General features: G+C 42.5%; 1 protein-coding gene across 2 annotated transcripts in view; it reads right to left on the bottom strand.

Annotated features, from left to right (window-relative positions):
- Window positions 1-2,244: 2,244 nt before the first annotated feature.
- The window catches only part of LOC124265875 (sodium- and chloride-dependent glycine transporter 2-like), a 50,014-nt gene continuing 33,734 nt past the window's right edge, over window positions 2,245-18,524 (bottom strand). The window contains exons 3-15 of one of the 2 annotated variants that reach the window (XM_046700728.1): window positions 18,269-18,400; window positions 17,611-17,738; window positions 16,907-17,100; window positions 15,518-15,656; window positions 14,848-14,982; window positions 14,449-14,552; window positions 12,846-12,970; window positions 12,564-12,676; window positions 11,420-11,548; window positions 10,408-10,507; window positions 10,180-10,286; window positions 9,040-9,210; window positions 2,245-5,086 (exon numbers count right to left, since the gene is read on the bottom strand). In XM_046700728.1, the coding sequence (XP_046556684.1) occupies window positions 4,967-5,086; window positions 9,040-9,210; window positions 10,180-10,286; window positions 10,408-10,507; window positions 11,420-11,548; window positions 12,564-12,676; window positions 12,846-12,970; window positions 14,449-14,552; window positions 14,848-14,982; window positions 15,518-15,656; window positions 16,907-17,100; window positions 17,611-17,738; window positions 18,269-18,350 (1,647 nt within the window). In that variant the 5' untranslated portion in view covers window positions 18,351-18,400 and the 3' untranslated portion in view covers window positions 2,245-4,966. Of the gene's footprint in view, window positions 5,087-7,153; window positions 7,670-9,039; window positions 9,211-10,179; window positions 10,287-10,407; window positions 10,508-11,419; window positions 11,549-12,563; window positions 12,677-12,845; window positions 12,971-14,448; window positions 14,553-14,847; window positions 14,983-15,517; window positions 15,657-16,906; window positions 17,101-17,610; window positions 17,739-18,268; window positions 18,401-18,524 lie in introns of those variants that run through there. The other variant, XM_046700727.1, reaches the window with a different exon arrangement.

The following is an 18,524-nucleotide window of genomic DNA, read 5'->3' on the forward strand; positions in this document are numbered from 1 at the left end:
GCTAGTGTCTACGAGGTAATGTGTATTCACAATTGCACTCGCAAATAGAACGTAGGCACCGTAATGCTTCCTCTCAGAAAATATACTTTTCTGCGTACGGTTATGAAATAGAAATCTATTGCAGGACAATTAGCCCGATAAGAGTTTGAACTTCAGTTGAAAGGTTGTTCAGATTGTTGTTTAACGCCGCACTCGGCAATATTCCAGCTAAATGGCGGCTGTTAAGTTGAAAGGGCCTCTGTACGATGTTCAGTTTGTTGTTTAACGCCGCACTCGGCAATATTCCAGCTAAATGGCGGCTGTTAAGTTGAAAGGGCCTCTGTACGATGTTCAGTTTGTTGTTTAACGCCGCACTCGGCAATATTCCAGCTAAATGGCGGCTGTTAAGTTGAAAGGGCCTCTGTACGATGTTCAGTTTGTTGTTTAACGCCGCACTCGGCAATAATCCAGCTAAATGGCGGCTGTTAAGTTGAAAGGGCCTCTGTACGATGTTCAGTTTGTTGTTAAACGCTGCACTCGGCAATAGTCCAGCTAAATGGCGGCTGTTAAGTTGAAAGGGCCTCTGTACGATGTTCAGTTGGTTGTTTAACGCCGCACTCGGGAATATTCCAACTAAATGGTGGCTGTTGTTGAAAGGGCCTCTGTACGATGTTCAGTTGGTTGTTTAACGCCGCACTCGGGAATATTCCAACTAAAATGGCGGCTGTTAAGTTGAAAGGGCCTCTGTACGATGTTCAGTTGGTTGTTTAACGCCGCACTCGGGAATATTCCAGCTAAATGGTGGCTGTTAAGTTGAAAGGGCCTCTGTACGATGTTCAGTTTGTTGTTTAACGCCGCACTCGGCAATAATCCAGCTAAATGGCGGCTGTTAAGTTGAAAGGGCCTCTGTACGATGTTCAGTTTGTTGTTTAACGCCGCACTCGGCAATAATCCAGCTAAAATGGCGGCTGTTAAGTTGAAAGGGCCTCTGTACGATGTTCAGTTTGTTGTTAAACGCTGCACTCGGCAATAGTCCAGCTAAATGGCGGCTGTTAAGTTGAAAGGGCCTCTGTACGATGTTCAGTTGGTTGTTTAACGCCGCACTCGGGAATATTCCAACTAAATGGTGGCTGTTAAGTTGAAAGGGCCTCTGTACGATGTTCAGTTGGTTGTTTAACGCCGCACTCGGGAATAATCCAGCTAAATGGCGGCTGTTAAGTTGAAAGGGCCTCTGTAATGATGTTCAGTTGGTTGTTTAACGCCGCACTCGGGAATATTCCAGCTAAATGGTGGCTGTTAAGTTGAAAGGGCCTCTGTACGATGTTCAGTTTGTTGTTTAACGCCGCACCCTCGGCAATAATCCAGCTAAATGGCGGCTGTTAAGTTGAAAGCGGGCCTCTGTACGATGTTCAGTTGGTTGTTTAACGCCGCACTCGGGAATATTCCAGCTAAATGGTGGCTGTTAAGTTTAAAGGGCCTCTGTACGATGTTCAGCTTGTTGTTTAACGCCGCACTCGGCAATATTCCAGCTAAATGGCAGCTGTTAAGTTGAAAGGGCCTCTGTACGATGTTCAGTTTGTTGTTTAACGCCGCACTCGGCAATATTCCAGCTAAATGGCGGCTGTTAAGTTGAAAGGGCCTCTGTACGATGTTCAGTTTGTTGTTTAACGCCGCACTCGGGAATATTCCAGCTAAATGGCAGCTGTTAAGTTGAAAGGGCCTCTGTACGATGTTCAGTTTGTTGTTTAACGCCGCACTCGGCAATATTCCAGCTAAATGGCGGCTGTTAAGTTGAAAGGGCCTCTGTACGATGTTCAGTTTGTTGTTTAACGCCGTAGTAAGTACCATCCGAGCTATATGGCGGAGTGCGATGTTCAGATTTTGGGAGGCCTTCATTGTGAATGCGCCTGACCATTCTTCAACTGACATTCATATGACTGTTTATGCTTTTATGAGATATTGAAAAGCCCCAAGCTCGCAGCTATTTATCTTTAAATATGATCATTCAAAGGTATATAATTCGACATGAATCTATGACAACTAGACAATATAAACATGTTCTATGCCACGCTCATTGTCACATATGCACTCACTCACTTCCACCCTCTCACTGTTTACCATGCAAATTTCTATCAGAACCATTTACCATACATATATTCCTGTATTTCTGTCTCTGGTGTTGGTACCGCCCAGTTCACCATTTACATATTCCTGTAAGTCACGCTGAAGAATTCCGTGGAACGAAACCACGAAGACATAACAACATTGATCATTTCAGAAAACATTTATTGTACACTGTGGTATAAAAAATATAGTACACAATATAATATAATCACGAAATGAAATTGGTGTATGGTATAGTGACATTTCCTTGATAAAATATATCTACATATATATGTTGAGCATTTCATTGACATAGGTAAACTTACAGATACATATACAGCAACTGATAATCTTGTAAAATGACGTTGATATGATATTGCTAAAACGTGAATACATGAAAATCCCGTTAATCCGAAAACCGCCTTACGGGCAAGATCATCCGGATGGACGATAACGTCCGGAGTAACGAGGGTCATCTGTATGTGCATATAGATCTGAATAGGGCCCGAAAGTAGGTCACGGCACTTCGCGAGACCTTAGTACTTCCGGTGACAAACAACGTTTCATACCTTTTCGAATGGTCCCAAAGGTTGTCAGTTGACTGGAATAACAACTTTCCGATCTAACCATCCCCAAATAAGCCAACTATTATGACTGTCAACAGCTGTGACAGCAACTCATGGTTGTACACTTGGTTCGGTCTAATAAATCCAGTCGCGCAATTTGGAACCAGAACTGGTTCTTGAACATACGCTTGCCACCGGAAGTCTGGTACCGGAAGTAACCTGGGCCCCGTCTCGCTTATCGCAAGTTGACGTGCGCAAAGGAACCAGCTTAGTACCGGAAGTAGCGCCTCGCGAAACTTACTGGTCCTATTGAAACTCACATGAAGCAGGACATGGGTGACACATTGGAATCTTGGATTAAAAACACACACGTTTCTAATATATCAATATCAGGTGAATGTAAGGATAACTGAACCTTTTATACCCGTTTGTTTCAAGGTACAGATTATTTAATTACATCAAAACGCTCTTCTCAAATAAGGCAAGCTCTTTTTCAGAACATAAGACGGCAGATTAGTAAAAGCATTCAGGACACACGTGCCATTTGAAACTATATCTGGAATAAAGTGTCCAGGTTTATGGGGATGCTGACACCAAACCGCCAGTGCCTTTGAGCGTCTCCATCAGAAAAAGGCACCATTAAAATGACGGATACAGGAAACAATCAGTATGTCTGTCAGAAACATAATGCTTAATCACAAGTTAAACTTTACGTTGAACCTCAAAACGAACTATGATCTAAGATACACAGTGTATGAATTGTATTCTCGCTCAACTAAAGAAGCCATACCCCAGTTGCCAGGAACATTAAAACATCCCCTGACTCACGAGGATAGAGTGAACTGTTACATTCAGTATAACCAATAACCCCACAAAACCGTTTTCATAATCGTAAGAAATCTATGCTAAAAGCAATGTTCATTGTACGGATGCTAAAGACGCTGTGCAAGTCCTTTTTAAGTGTATGTGTATCTTAAGATAAGCATTACTTGATATGGGTGCTCTGTCACATAAATGAGAACCTCGATAATGTGGACCTTTTTAATCCGGACTACCTCGAAAACGATATTGTGGGGAGCCTCCAGGTATGATCAGATGCACCCTGGTTCCAAGGCTGACCAAATTTGATTAATCAGGATGATTTTACTGTACACGAAAGCATCCGGGTTAGCAAGGTTTTACAGTGCAAGTGGTGTAAATATAGCTTGGTATAGGTATTTTTAAAACTTAAACTGCAACTCAGCACCTGGCCCTATATTATTTACACTGTACAAAGATCACTGACACGTTCATACCCTTTAATGATGTTATTTCAACTAATTACAAGGTAGTGTTTCTTTCGGAGTAAGGGGTAATAGATCTTCGAATAGAGGGCAAGATTTCAGCGAAATGGGGTAACATTTCTGGGAATTAGAGGGTTTCCGGATTCACCACCAGTTCGAGACAATGTAACATTTTAAAAGCCGTGAAACATCAGTTTTACATGAAATTTATATGTTTCAAATCTACATTTGATCAAATGACAAGAAGCAAAGCAACACATTCAAGCCATTATCATTCATTCTCTGACAGAAATTCATTGGTCTGACGCAAAAGGATGCAAAAGTTCTGATTAACCTAAATTCATCCGCCATTATGTTGATGGGCATTTTGTACATATAAGGCCTTTTCTACCCGAGGTACGGCCTTTATTGTGATGAATTCAGTATAATTTTGCAACTAAATATATTTGCAAATTATTGTTGGTAATATGGAAGTGTAAAACAAAAATATTAACACATTTATTTACAACTTAAAAATCAAATTTTCTAAGAGTTTCACAACTAAAAATAGTCAAACAACATCGTGTCGAAATTGAACATAATTCGAGCTTCAGGTTCGATACAACCGCACTAAAATCGTGCAGTGACTGAACATAATTCGAGCTTTTACTTCGAGACAACCATAATATAAGTTCGACACATAAAACTTCGGCACAAGAGTGTTTGTATTCGGACGAGTCACTGATCACCGACTTGAATTTCTTTTAATATTTTTCGATGTTAGTGTACAATGTAGACTCGGGATAAGCGTCCAATATATTCATTATGACGTTTATTAGTACAGGATACACACGTCTTATACCAAGTGTCTTGCATAAACCGCTCTACCGCAGAATCACTTTCGAGTAAAAGACCCTTGGTTAACTCCTGCAAGAATTCTTCCCTGCCCCAGAAACATGGCTGGTGTGACGTTTCGTGCAGAAATGGTTTGCAGGTCTAAGAGGACTCAAAACAATGTCAGCAAAAAGAGATCCAGCAGTCAATGGTTGATGTTGTTTACTTGGTGAAGGCCGGATTGAGGTTTCCTTCATCTGATAGTCTTGTGGACTGACTCGGTAGTTCTCTTCTATCAGCTGGACCCCATTTAGATGTTGGTGAAAATATTTTTCTAAGACGCTGAAAAATATATCATGGTACATTAATCTTCGTTCACAACGAACGTGCTTATAAGGTGACTGGAGTGAGTTGGGTTTTACGCCGCAATATTCTAGCACTATCACGGCTGGGGACACCAGAAATGGGCTTCACACATTGTACCCATGTGGGGAATCGAACCCGGGTCTTTGGCGTGACCAGCGAACGCTTTAACCACTAGGCTACCTCAATCGCCCTGATGTCACGCACAGTAATGTCACAACAACTACATGTGTTTTACAATGTTTTACACCGCCCGTGTAGTGGTTGTACACTTGGTTCGGTCTAATAAACCCAGTCGCGCAATTTGGAACCAGAACTGGTTCTTGAACATACGCTTGCCACCGGAAGTCTGGTACCGGAAGTAACCTGGGCCCCGTCTCGCTTATCGCAAGTTGACGTGCGCAAAGGAACCAGCTTAGTACCGGAAGTAGCGCCTCGCGAAACTTACTGGTCCTATTGAAACTCACATGAAGCAGGACATGGGTGACACATTGGAATCTTGGATTAAAAACACACACGTTTCTAATATATCAATATCAGGTGAATGTAAGGATAACTGAACCTTTTATACCCGTTTGTTTCAAGGTACAGATTATTTAATTACATCAAAACGCTCTTCTCAAATAAGGCAAGCTCTTTTTCAGAACATAAGACGGCAGATTAGTAAAAGCATTCAGGACACACGTGCCATTTGAAACTATATCTGGAATAAAGTGTCCAGGTTTATGGGGATGCTGACACCAAACCGCCAGTGCCTTTGAGCGTCTCCATCAGAAAAAGGCACCATTAAAATGACGGATACAGGAAACAATCAGTATGTCTGTCAGAAACATAATGCTTAATCACAAGTTAAACTTTACGTTGAACCTCAAAACGAACTATGATCTAAGATACACAGTGTATGAATTGTATTCTCGCTCAACTAAAGAAGCCATACCCCCAGCCGTTGCCAGGAACATTAAAACATCCCCTGACTCACGAGGATAGAGTGAACTGTTACATTCATATAACCAATAACCCCACAAAACCGTTTTCATAATCGTAAGAAATCTATGCTAAAAGCAATGTTCATTGTACGGATGCTAAAGACGCTGTGCAAGTCCTTTTTAAGTGTATGTATCTTAAGATAAGCATTACTTGATATGGGTGCTCTGTCACATAAATGAGAACCTCGATAATGTGGACCTTTTTAATCCGGACTACCTCGAAAACGATATTGTGGGGAGCCTCCAGGTATGATCAGATGCACCCTGGTTCCAAGGCTGACCAAATTTGATTAATCAGGATGATTTTACTGTACACGAAAGCATCCGGGTTAGCAAGGTTTTACAGTGCAAGTGGAGTAAATATAGCTTGGTATAGGTATTTTTAAAACTTAAACTGCAACTCAGCACCTGGCCCTATATTATTTACACTGTACAAAAATCACTGACACGTTCATACCCTTAATGATGTTATTTCAACTAATTACAAGGTAGTGTTTCTTTCGGAGTAAGGGGTAATAGATCTTCGAATAGAGGGCAAGATTTCAGCGAAATGGGGTAACATTTCTGGGAATTAGAGGGTTTCCGGTTTCACCACCAGTTCGAGACAATGTAACATTTTAAAAGCCGTGAAACATCAGTTTTACATGAAATTTATATGTTTCAAATCTACATTTGATCAAATGACAAGAAGCAAAGCAACACATTCAAGCCATTATCATTCATTCTCTGACAGAAATTCATTGGTTCGACGCAAAAGGATGCAAAAGTTCTGATTAACCTATATTCATCCGCCATTATGTTGATGGGCATTTTGTTCATATAAGGCCTTTTCTACCCGAGGTACGGCCTTTTATTGTGATGAATTCAGTATAATTTTGCAACTAAATATATTTGCAAATTATTGTTGGTAATATGGAAGTGTAAAACAAAAATATTAACACATTTATTTACAACTTAAAAATCAAATTTTCTAAGAGTTTCACAACTAAAAATAGTCAAACACCATCGTGTCGAAATTGAACATTGAACAGGTTCGATAAACCGCACTTGTGCAGTGACCGCTTTTACTTCGAGACAACCATAATATAAGTTCGACACATAAAACTTCGGCACAAGAGTGTTTGTATTCGGACGAGTCACTGATCACCGACTTGAATTTCTTTTAATATTTTTCAATGTTAGTGTACAATGTAGACTCGGGATAAGCGTCCAATATATTCATTATGACGTTTATTAGTACAGGATACACACGTCTTATACCAAGTGTCTTGCATAAACCGCTCTACCGCAGAATCACTTTCGAGTAAAAGACCCTCGGTTAACTCCTGCAAGAATTCTTTCCTGCCCCAGAAACATGGCTGGTGTGACGTTTCCATGCAGAAATGGCTTGCAGGTCTGAGAGGACTAAAACAATGTCAACTAAAGAGATCAAACAGTCAATGGTTGATGTTGTTTACTTGGTGAAGGCCGGATTGAGGTTTCCTTTCATCGGATAGTCTTGTGGACTGACTCGGTAGTTCTCTCCTCTATCAGCTGGACCCCATTTAGATGTTGGTGAAAATATTTTTCTAAGACGCTGAAAAATATATCATGGTACATTAATCTTCGTTCACAACGAACGTGCTTATAAGGTGACTGAGTGAGTTGGGTTTTACGCCGCTTTTAACAATATTCTAGCAATATCACGGCTGGGGACACCAGAAATGGGCTTCACACATTGCACCCATGTGGGGAATCGAACCCGGGTCTTTGGCGTGATCAGCGAACGCTTTAACCACTAGGCTACTACACAGCCCTGATGTCACGCACTGTAATGTCACAACAACTACATGTGTTTTATCCGTTTAGTGGTTAGAGCGTCCGCCCGGAGAGCGGAAGGTCCCAGGTTCGATACCTCGACCGCGTCATACAAAAGACTGGTACTTGTTGGTCCCTGTCTGGCGCTCGGCATTAATGGGTACAATGGTTAGTCAGCTACAAGGGGGTGAAAAGTGAGCACTTAAAACCAGCTTCAGTCTGGGCTAGTACAAGTTCATACACACACACGGCTCGTCATATGAGCAAATATTCTCAAGACGACTCCCATTTCACCTCACCTCACATATGTTTTCACAATGTTATTTCAAAAGTGTTAGACAATTTACAGCTACAAGGATGAAAAACATTACACATGGCTGCTACATTCGACGTCAAGTGAATGTTGTTCACAGCCACTAATATTCCACGAATATGACTGTTGAAAACTACTTCCGGGTGGGGTGAAGCAGTTTTTGATAAGCTAAAGTCCACGCTGTTTTTCAACCAGTCAGCCATTGTGTCCATCCGATTCCCATTCAATTAAGCATGTACGGCAAGCACCCTGGTTATGTGTTGCATTAGGAAAGTCTCTAAAACTGATTTTGTAAAAGCAATTTCCGTTTATTGTTTGTTTGCTGTTTAATGCCTCACTCAGCAATATTCCAGCTACGTCACGGCCGTCTGTAAATAACTGATTCTGGACCAGACAATCCAGTGATTGACATCATGAGCATCGATCTACACAATTGTTATGCGATGATATGCATCAGTCAAATCTAACCCGGGTCTTCACAGGTATTACATGAGTGAGTGAGTGAGTGAGTGAGTTAGCGAGCGAGTTAGGTTTATGCCTCTTATAGCAATATTCCAGCAGTAATATGGCGGGGACACTATTTAGTGGCTTCACAAATTTGTACCCATGTGGAGAATCGAACACGGGTGTTCGGCGTGACGAGCGAACGCTTTAACCACTAGGCTACCCCACCGCTGCAGGTATTTGTGCGTGAGTGAGTCAGTTTAGATTTACGCCGCACTCAGCAATATTTCAGCTATATGGCGGCGGCCTGTAAATAACTGCAGGTATTATATGATTGACCTGACATAGGAAGTGCCACATAGTGGGACCAACTACAAGTGTTTGCGTCTTACCTCGGTGATTGAGCCAGGTGTTTTCAGTAATATATAGAGGAACCACCCAGGGATCGGGATGATGACGACAGCAGCGAGTACCCAGCCTATTATCTGGGCGAACACCGGGTAGGCCATATCATTCGGGTAGGTAGGCGGTTTAAACTTCACCATCCGGTATATGAACATAGCCTATTGAGAAGAAACATTTTTGTAAATATTGCAATAGTTACGTTTGTTCAATATAAAGAATCCCGTCAAGCGGTTGATGGTTTGAGCACAGGCAGGAAAAGGAATCACATGGTTGATGGTTTGAGCACAGAAATGGGCAGCACATTGATTGAGCGTGACGAGCAAACGCTTTAACCACTAAGCTATCCAACCGCCCCAGTTGAAGGAATGTGTGAGTTTTTTATGATATTCCACTTTTCCATTTTTATTTTGGCGAGCTGTTATCAATGAGTGAATGGATTTAATGACCCACTGATAACTGGAACTGAACCAGGGAACCAGTGGTTGACAGTATAAACCACGATCCGTCACGGCAGAGTGTCATGACATACAGTACACAACGTCAAGCATTGTACCCATCCAATTATCATTTATGACTGGGAGTTTCAGAGAACCCAAATTCTCCCATAGACAGACAAACGTTTTACCTTCCTGCACTGCCAACAGCGCTTGGAAGGACAAGAACAGTGAGGTGTTTATATTTGGTAGCAAAATACTGTATACAACAGTGACAGATTGTCGGACACATCAGATCACCGTACACAGATTGGGCAGAAGTTAAAGTCTTAGATTACAGCATACTGCAGTAACAGATTGTCGGACACATCAGTAGCAGCTTACTGGACACAGCACTAACCTATTACCACACACAACAGTAACAGATTACTGGAGACATCAGTAACAGATTACCGTACCCATCAGTAACAGATCACCGTACACATCATTAACTGATTACCGTACGCATCAGTAACAGTTTCCCGTACACATCTGTAACCTATCACCGTACACATCAGTAACAGATTACCGTACATATCTGTAATAGATCACCGTACACATCAGTACCAGATTACGGTACACATCAGTAGCAGATTACCGCACATATTAGTAGCATATTCTCCTGATACAACAGTACCAGATTACCGTACTTACCCCGATAAGGAATGGTGATGCTACAGCCCAACAGAACACCCAGTAAGGCCAGACGTGGGGCTTACTTCCCAGCATGTATTCGATATCCTTCATGAACCGCATCACGCCTGCAAAACAATCATTGGAAATAATCCCCGGAAAACTGAATTTTATGAAATTTACTACTTTCACATCATCATTATCATCATCATCATCGTTATTATTATGTATATTTTTATAAGCACCTACCATAAACCCACATGACGGCAATACACTCGAAGCACGCCACCACCAAGACCGAGAAGTCGGCGCCGAAGTCGTTCATCAGCGTCACCACGTAGTCGCCCCCCTAAAGACGTCAATGTCACATGAGAACTTACACACAACTTGAATTTTAGAGGGGTAGATGTTAATCAAGGAACCCTCTGATAACATTTATAATGTGGAGGACAAATTCAATTTCAAGAAGTTTTCGTACATAAATGACCAACGGATCGACTTGTGTGTTATAAAACCTTAAAGTCAGGACAAGGTCACGAAAAACCTTTTCAAATTTTGATTGATCCACATTGTATCTATTCTTGTATCATATACTACTCAAGGACCACCCGGTACATCCGAAATAAGCCAAAATCAGGCCACATCAGGGCTACCTACCCGTGAAGGTCCGGGTTAGAATATTGATCTTCAGTAACCCATGCTTGTCGTAAGAGGCGACTAAAGGGATCGGGTGGTCAGGCTCGCTGACTTGGTTGACGCATGTGATCGGTTCCCAATTGCGCAGATCGATGCTCATGCTGTTGATCACTGGATTGTCTGGTCCAGACTCGATTATTTACAGACTGCCGCCATATAGCTGGAATATTGCTGAGCGCGGCGTAAAACTAAACTCACTCACTCAAAATGTTACCAGCCCAAAATGGATTTAACCAGACCAGACACCAAGATGTGGTGAATTTACTCAGATGTATGGAACATAACATTTTTACCATCGAGCTGGCTAGCTGTAAATTTAGACCACCTGTCAGAAATCTAGCCCGTCTCGGGCGGTCGACCTCATTTCATACACTGCTAGTTAATCTCTCATACTATAACTATGGAATATGAAGATTCAGGTTGTCTATAACTTGTTTTGAAGAGTGCCCTTGACCAATCCACTGCCATTGTTCATGATCAGAAAAGTGTACAAAAGATGTATCAGTTACGGCCTTTACGACTTCATTGGAATTCATCAGTGAATTCCAACTTGGGCGCCACCTACCGGACAGACACAAGGCAGAGCCAGGAAGTAGCAGCCGATTCCGAGACCGACGCAGAGCCAACTCTTGTACTTCCGGAGATGAGGGAACTCATCCTGGATGCAGGTCAACACCGTCTCCATCAGGCCGAACTGAAACATAGCGTCAGGAAGGTATGATCAGTGAGTGAGTAGGCTGGGCTTTCAGCCCCCTTCGTACATAATTACAGGTTAATGTGGGTCGAAATCCTGAAGTGTCTACCACCTAAATATACGCAGAATGGGAGCAGTTGTACAGAGACCATCTTAGGGATATGGCAATAGTAATTCCCATACAGTAACATGGATGAAGGTCTGAGGATGCTTTTACCACGGTATCCTGGTACGTACAAACAAAGGATCACAGTCGAGAGCATTCAAGGATTCGAACCAACGATTAGCAGATCTTAGTGAAGCATATATGCATCAGCAAAGTTTTTGCACCTTCGCCATCTTTGCTAATGAGTGAGTGAGTGAGTTTGGTTTTACGCCGCTTGTAGCAATATTCCAGCAATATAACGGCGGGGGACACCAGAAATGGGCTTCACGCACTGAACCCATGTGGACAATCGAACCCGGGTCTTCAGCGTGACGAGCAAACACTTTAACCACTAGGCTGTCCCACTGCCCCTTCTTGGCTAATTGGCTAGGGATTGCCTAGCGGTTAAAGCGTGTGTTCGTCACGAAGATCGGGGTTCTATTCCCCATATGGATACAATGTGTAAAACCTGGTGTCAACCGTCGTGATATTGCTGCCATGTTGCTGAAAGCGACGTAAAAGCGTACTCACTCACTCACTCACTCACACCAGTATCAATGTTCGAACAGGAAGACGGGATGTCATAAGCGTCAGAAACATTTCATGAAGGGGGAATTTCAAGAATATGTGGCATTGTTTCATCTGTAATTTCAACCTATCAAATATGGATCAGGCAAACCCTTGTTGCTGCCATTCACTTAGTTGATGATGTATGCCCCGTCTGTTCCCACTTTTCACAATTTAAGGATCGGCTGGGAATTCGGTGATCATTCTTACATCAATAACGTTCGCGATTCGCAGTGAGCCGAGAATAAAATCCATACCGAAACGCCATTTTGTTCACCATGAACACGGTGACTGGTCACTCACCTCACTGTCCAGCCCCAGGGTAAACAGCATGAAAAAGAAGATGACTGACCACAGCTGAGGTAAGGGGAAATTGGACAACGCTTCTGGGTAGGCCACGAACGCCAGTCCATAACCTAGACACAAATATGACGTCATATTCAGCTGGGTACATTGTTTAGATTTTAAAATACTTAAACTCTTACTGCTTTTAAAAATATCATTATAATATAAAAGTTTATTGTTCTCGTTGCAATTAGAATCACGTTGATGTTGACTTAGCATTAAATATCGACGTTGACGTACCTGCTTCAGCAACATCGGTGACGTTGGCCCCGATGGTTTTGGCCATTCCACCAAAGGTTGTGAATATCACAAACCCTGCTATAATACTCGTCACCAAGTCCATAACACTAATGAGTAACGCGTCGCTGGAAAGAAAGGGAAGCAACTCAGAATTCGTATTATAGTCAACATAAGGGGAATAATTACCGAACAGCAATCGTTAAATGTTAGTAAATTAAATCTTTGTCAACAATCATTAATAATGGAACAAAGACACATATTGCAGTTTTAAAAAGTTCGTGACTGTATGACTTATGACGTGTACATTTCTGACACCGACCCTATGGGACTCATGTGGTTATTTGATTGTTTAGAGTGTTCAGAAATAAAACACCAGTTGCTGTCTGTCTCAATAAAATATGTTTTTACAGAGCAACAAAGGAGCAAATTTGCGATTCGAACCCGCGACCACCCCGCGTGGGTTGTGGTGCCTTAATCCACTGTGTCACCATTGTCACCACTTTTAGAAGCAGCATTAATGGCATGATATAATTGTTGTCTGTTTGTTTTATTAATGGTCGTGTCTGAACCAGACAATCCAGAGATTTACATCATGAGGATCGATCTGCTGAACTATGGTTGATAATGGTTGGCATCATCCAAGTCAATTAACCTGACCAACTAACGTTAACTCGCTACGTGGACTGACTGACTGACTGAGTTTGGTTTTACGCCGCTTTTAGCAATATTCCAGCAACATCACGGCGGGGGCACCAGAAATGGGCCTCACACATTGTACCCATGTGGGGAATCGAACCCGGGTCTTCGGCGTGACGAGCCAACGCTTTAACCATTATGCTACCCCAACGCCCCCGCTACGTGGAAGACCTGGGTTCGATTCCCCACATGGGTACAATCTGGTGTCTCTAAGCCGCTATATTGCTGGAATATTGCTAAAAGCGGCTTTAGACCGTACTCAATCACCCTGCCTCTTAACTGGAAAGGTGTGCTGAAGACCAATAGAAACTTCACCAAGGGGAGATAAGCCATGCATGACCTACTGAAGATCAGTTGTACCCATCATGAGGGATGTCATTTGACAAGGGAGACAATGTTGGCAAGCAGACAGGTACCATGGTCATTTCCGTGACCTACAAGAAGACTCGTACCTCTATCCTACGCCATTATTGCCAAGAATCGTGGCAAAGCAATCAAATCGCGCGTAGTAAAACGCATTTCGAAGCATGAAAATGGCGGCATCGTTGAACTTTGAAACTTTGCTAACTATGCAAAGCACAATTTAAACATAAACTTTGAGCTAAAGGATCAGCAACTTTCAACACTGTAACATACTTCCAAAGAGAATGACTGTATAGTTGTATTGTCCATGGGATATAGCTATAGGATTTTCTTGGAGTAGCCTTGTTTGGAAATTCAAAGTTATCTTTCCTTGGTACAAGTACAAGACTATTTTCATCTCCCTGCCCGTTTGCGCTTAGACAGGTCCTAGTCGTAAACATGGCCACGAGAGGGGTACGAGACGCCATCCGGCTTGCCGGAATGTCACGAGTAGTTACGAATGGTATCATGGTGTGGATAATAGAAATGTCAGCGTGTTACTCACCCATACACGTTGTTACTGAACTTGTTATAGCTGCCGAACATGAGGATCCCACCGAACGACACCGACAGCGAGAAGAACATCTGTCCCGCAGCGGCAACCCACACCTGGACAGAGTGAGTGAGGGAATTTGCCCAAATACTGAATATTTCTGTTGTGTCAATTGTTTCAGGTTATTGGTGGAAAAAGTGATGCGAGTGTTTGATGTTGATCATTTTGTTATCGCATCCATTTATTTAACGCATTCCGACTCAGTTTAAGACTGATTCGAAACCATGATCAGCGGATCCTGGTACCAGGAAGCGAAGTAACTCCGCAACACTACAGACCACTAGCCAACGTATATAATTTTGGAAGCTGTAGGTCATCTTTAACCTGAGAGAGATAGGGTATGGTACTCACCTCTATATCAAGCAGTTTTGACCACTCAGGTATAATGAAGAACTTGACCCCGTCAATGGCACCATCAAGCATCGCTCCTCGCACCAACAGTATGAGTAAAACTATGTAAGGAAAGGTGGCTGTGAAGTATACAACCTGAAATATATACAACGTGTTACACATCAGACAGAGAAAATTACGGTAATATGCAAGGTACGACAATAAGATAACCAATGTGGAATTACGTCGTACTATCAATGGCACAGGTAAAGTAAAGTTAGTAATGCATGTATTACCTGGAGCATACACTTGTGTGACACCAAATACTGATTAAAATGGCATATTTGATGAGTAATATATTGATTTATGCCGGACTCGGCATATGGCCGACTACATCAAAGCAATCTGTAAAATTAGTGATAGAAAGCATGAGTATCGATCAAAGCCATCAGTCACTAAGTTGACCACACAACTAACGGGATCGGGTGGTCTGGCTCGCCGACTTGTTTGATACATGTCATCGGATCCTGGTTATGTCTTGTCCCCAAATAACTGACCAAAGCCAGCGGCCATTCTGGTGCCCCGATACCCTTCCCACTATGACAAGAAAGGTGTGTTTGGAAGCTCGAATGAGATCATTTAATAGTTTTGTTTCAAATTAAAGGTATGTTTATGTCAGACTTGACCTTACCTTGCCTGAAGACTTAACGCCTTTAATGAGACAGAGCACGACAACAATCCACGACAGTAGGAGACACAGTGACAGCTTCCATAACGGCGCGCCCATGTTCTCGGGTTCGAGTCCAGCGGACCTTTGAATAACCTCCTCACTGTAGAGAGAAAAAGGTCATATAATGTCAAGAAACAAGTAGGTCTGATGGCAAGAAACAAGTAGGTCTGATGCCAGAATCAAGTACGTCTGATGGCAAGAAACAAGTAGGTCTGATGACAAGAGACATGTACGCCTGACGGCAAGAGAAAACAAGCTCACGAGGAGCCCCAGGTCACAGGGAAGGGACACAACTCTGGGTGGCCTGTTCTTCATGTGGCTCTTCTCAATACCACATCTAAATCTAAAACGGTAACAAGTTTCGCTCGCATGACACGACTCAATGATACTGTCAGTTATGTAACTGTTCCTTTGTCCGTCTTAAAAACCACGTGATATACCTAACCTCTTATTAATACACCAGTCTGTTTTTATAATCGACTTCAAAATGACATCTGTAGCAGATTTTGAAGTATGTGAGTGAGACTGGTTTTCTCGGCTTTTAGCAGCATTCCAGCAACATTCCAGCAAGATCACGGCGGGGGACACCAGAAATGGGCTTTACACATTGTACCCATGTGGGGAATCTAACCAGGTGTTCGGCGTGACGAGCGAACGCTATAAATAACCACTAGGTTACGCCATCCCCCTCACATAAACCAGAACTATTATTCATTCTGTTTATTGCTTTGCATTTTGGAGACATTAATGTCGCTTTGTTTGCATGTTGTATAACTCAATTCCAGTTGTACGATAATCTGGTCTGTACCCGACAAAGTAGTGCATCATAATAGGAGCAACGTCCTGCGCTGTTGGAGGATAATGACGATGTCAAGACCTTCGGAAACACCAGGTGCCAACCAACGTCCAGGGCCCCGTTCCTCAAAGCGATCGTAGAGCTACGACTGTCGTAAGTCTATGTTAAAGTATGGGAGTTACGACCATCTTAGCGCTACGATCGCTATGAGGAACGGGGTCCAGAAATAACAGCTCCTAACGACGAATGGGTAATGTATATTAACATTGCCTCTAATCGATGTACATGATTCCCAGATATAGGGGGGGGTAGCCTAGTGGTTAAAGCGTTCGCTCGTCACGCCGAAGACATGGGTTCGATTCCCCATATGGGTACAATGTGTGAAGCCCATATCTGGTGTCCCCCGCCGTGATATTGCGGGAATATTGCTAAAAGCGCGGTCAAACCATACTCACTAAACATAAACTGTGTCGTGTGTGGCAATATGGCAACATTCGTATCTCAATCTCCGTTTATATTCAGTTTGTAGTCCTTATATTATCCTTATTACTTACTTGAAGAAAAACTCCGCTGAAGACTTGGGTAAACCTGTGTAGGTGAGGTTCGTGCAGTTGACGGTCAAGAACTGGTCGATCGTTTCATTCTTAGTGCAGGCGCACTCGGACAAAAGCTCATTCAACGTGGCGTTCTCTGTACAGAATGGCGGCGCCTTTCTTCTCTGCTCCACGCATCCCAGTTCGATCCATTCCTGGAAACCATTTACAGTGAGTGAGAGCATGAGCGTGTATGCCGCTTTAACCAATATACGCTGAACCCATATCTCATACAGCGTTATGGGCTCTGGCGCAAGCTGACGACCCGCAAAGTGAATGAGGAACCAGTCTTTAACCAATATAAACGCTTTATGAAAGCGGTGACCACCTTTAATTTGCTTAGTGACGAGCGAGCACTCCAGCCACTATGCTAACATGTCCCTTTGGCTACCAAAACGACATAATTATTCGTTATCAATTTAAATCAATTATTTACATAACTATAATTAAGCATGCTGTAAATGTAAAAACAAAACGAATTATGACGAATCAAGAAACAAACATATATTTTTAAAATTCGAATGTTTAATTATATCTTTCTTTTGACTGAAACTGTAGGGCAAATGTAAAAGAGACAGAAAACAAGGCCTATTAAGGGATATCATTACGATATAGCTATCCGTTAATCCGGTTATTTGTAGATCAAGATGACAATCTTCACTCACCTCTTTACACTTCGTCCATGGCAGCACGGCTTGCATAGAGGAGAAGAAGTAGTAGAGTGTGTAGGCCATGATGACGTTGTAGTAGATGGCGACGTCAAGGGAGATGATCACCATGGCGATACCAATACCTGCAATAACACTGGACCTTAGATGGGTTTTCTAGTAAATAATGACCCGTGGGTTAAAACTGGTCATCAGTGACCCATGCTTGTAAGAGGCGACTAACGGGATCGGGTGGTCAGGCTCGCTGTCTTGGTTGATACAAGTCATCGGTTCCCAATTGTGTAGATCGATGCTCATGCTCATTAAACAACAAACAAACCAATTGTACAGGAGAGGTAGTTGATGATGGGCAAGGCCTTGACAATCTAGCATTCCATCAAGCAAACAAGTAATTATCTTTGTCAGTGGTGTGAATCTTTTTAAACATACATTTTAAAATGGGATCTACAAATAAGAAGAAAAGAAGACCCATTTTACTCTTCCCTCGCGCACTCGAGTCTGGTTCCTAATTATTGTTCGCATCGTACAAGCTGAAAAGACTTGACATTTTTAGAATGGGAGAGGCATAGTATTTTCACTTGTAGATCGAAAGGGTTTCTAAAACCAAGTAATCTTAAGCTATTTCCTAGACGCCTGTTTACAAAGATTTTCTCACCCTTGGCACTGGGGTTCATCTCCCAGACACCTGTTGGACCTTTCCCCGAGAACTGGCCCATCACCAGTTCCATGAAGTACATAGGCTTCCCGATCAACAGCTGCAGGACCAGGTAAGCGATCAGGAAGGCGGCTACAACAAACAACGAGTTAGTGAGTTATTTGTGTTCTTGTCGCTTCTTTTGGCAGCATTTGATAGCATAATGTTGGAGGAATGATCAAAGTTATGAATGAGTGAGTGAGTGAGTGAGTATGGT

This window comes from Haliotis rubra, unplaced genomic scaffold (assembly GCF_003918875.1).
Source record: "Haliotis rubra isolate DU_JTF1 unplaced genomic scaffold, ASM391887v1 Scf122, whole genome shotgun sequence".
Taxonomy (NCBI): domain Eukaryota; kingdom Metazoa; phylum Mollusca; class Gastropoda; order Lepetellida; family Haliotidae; genus Haliotis; species Haliotis rubra.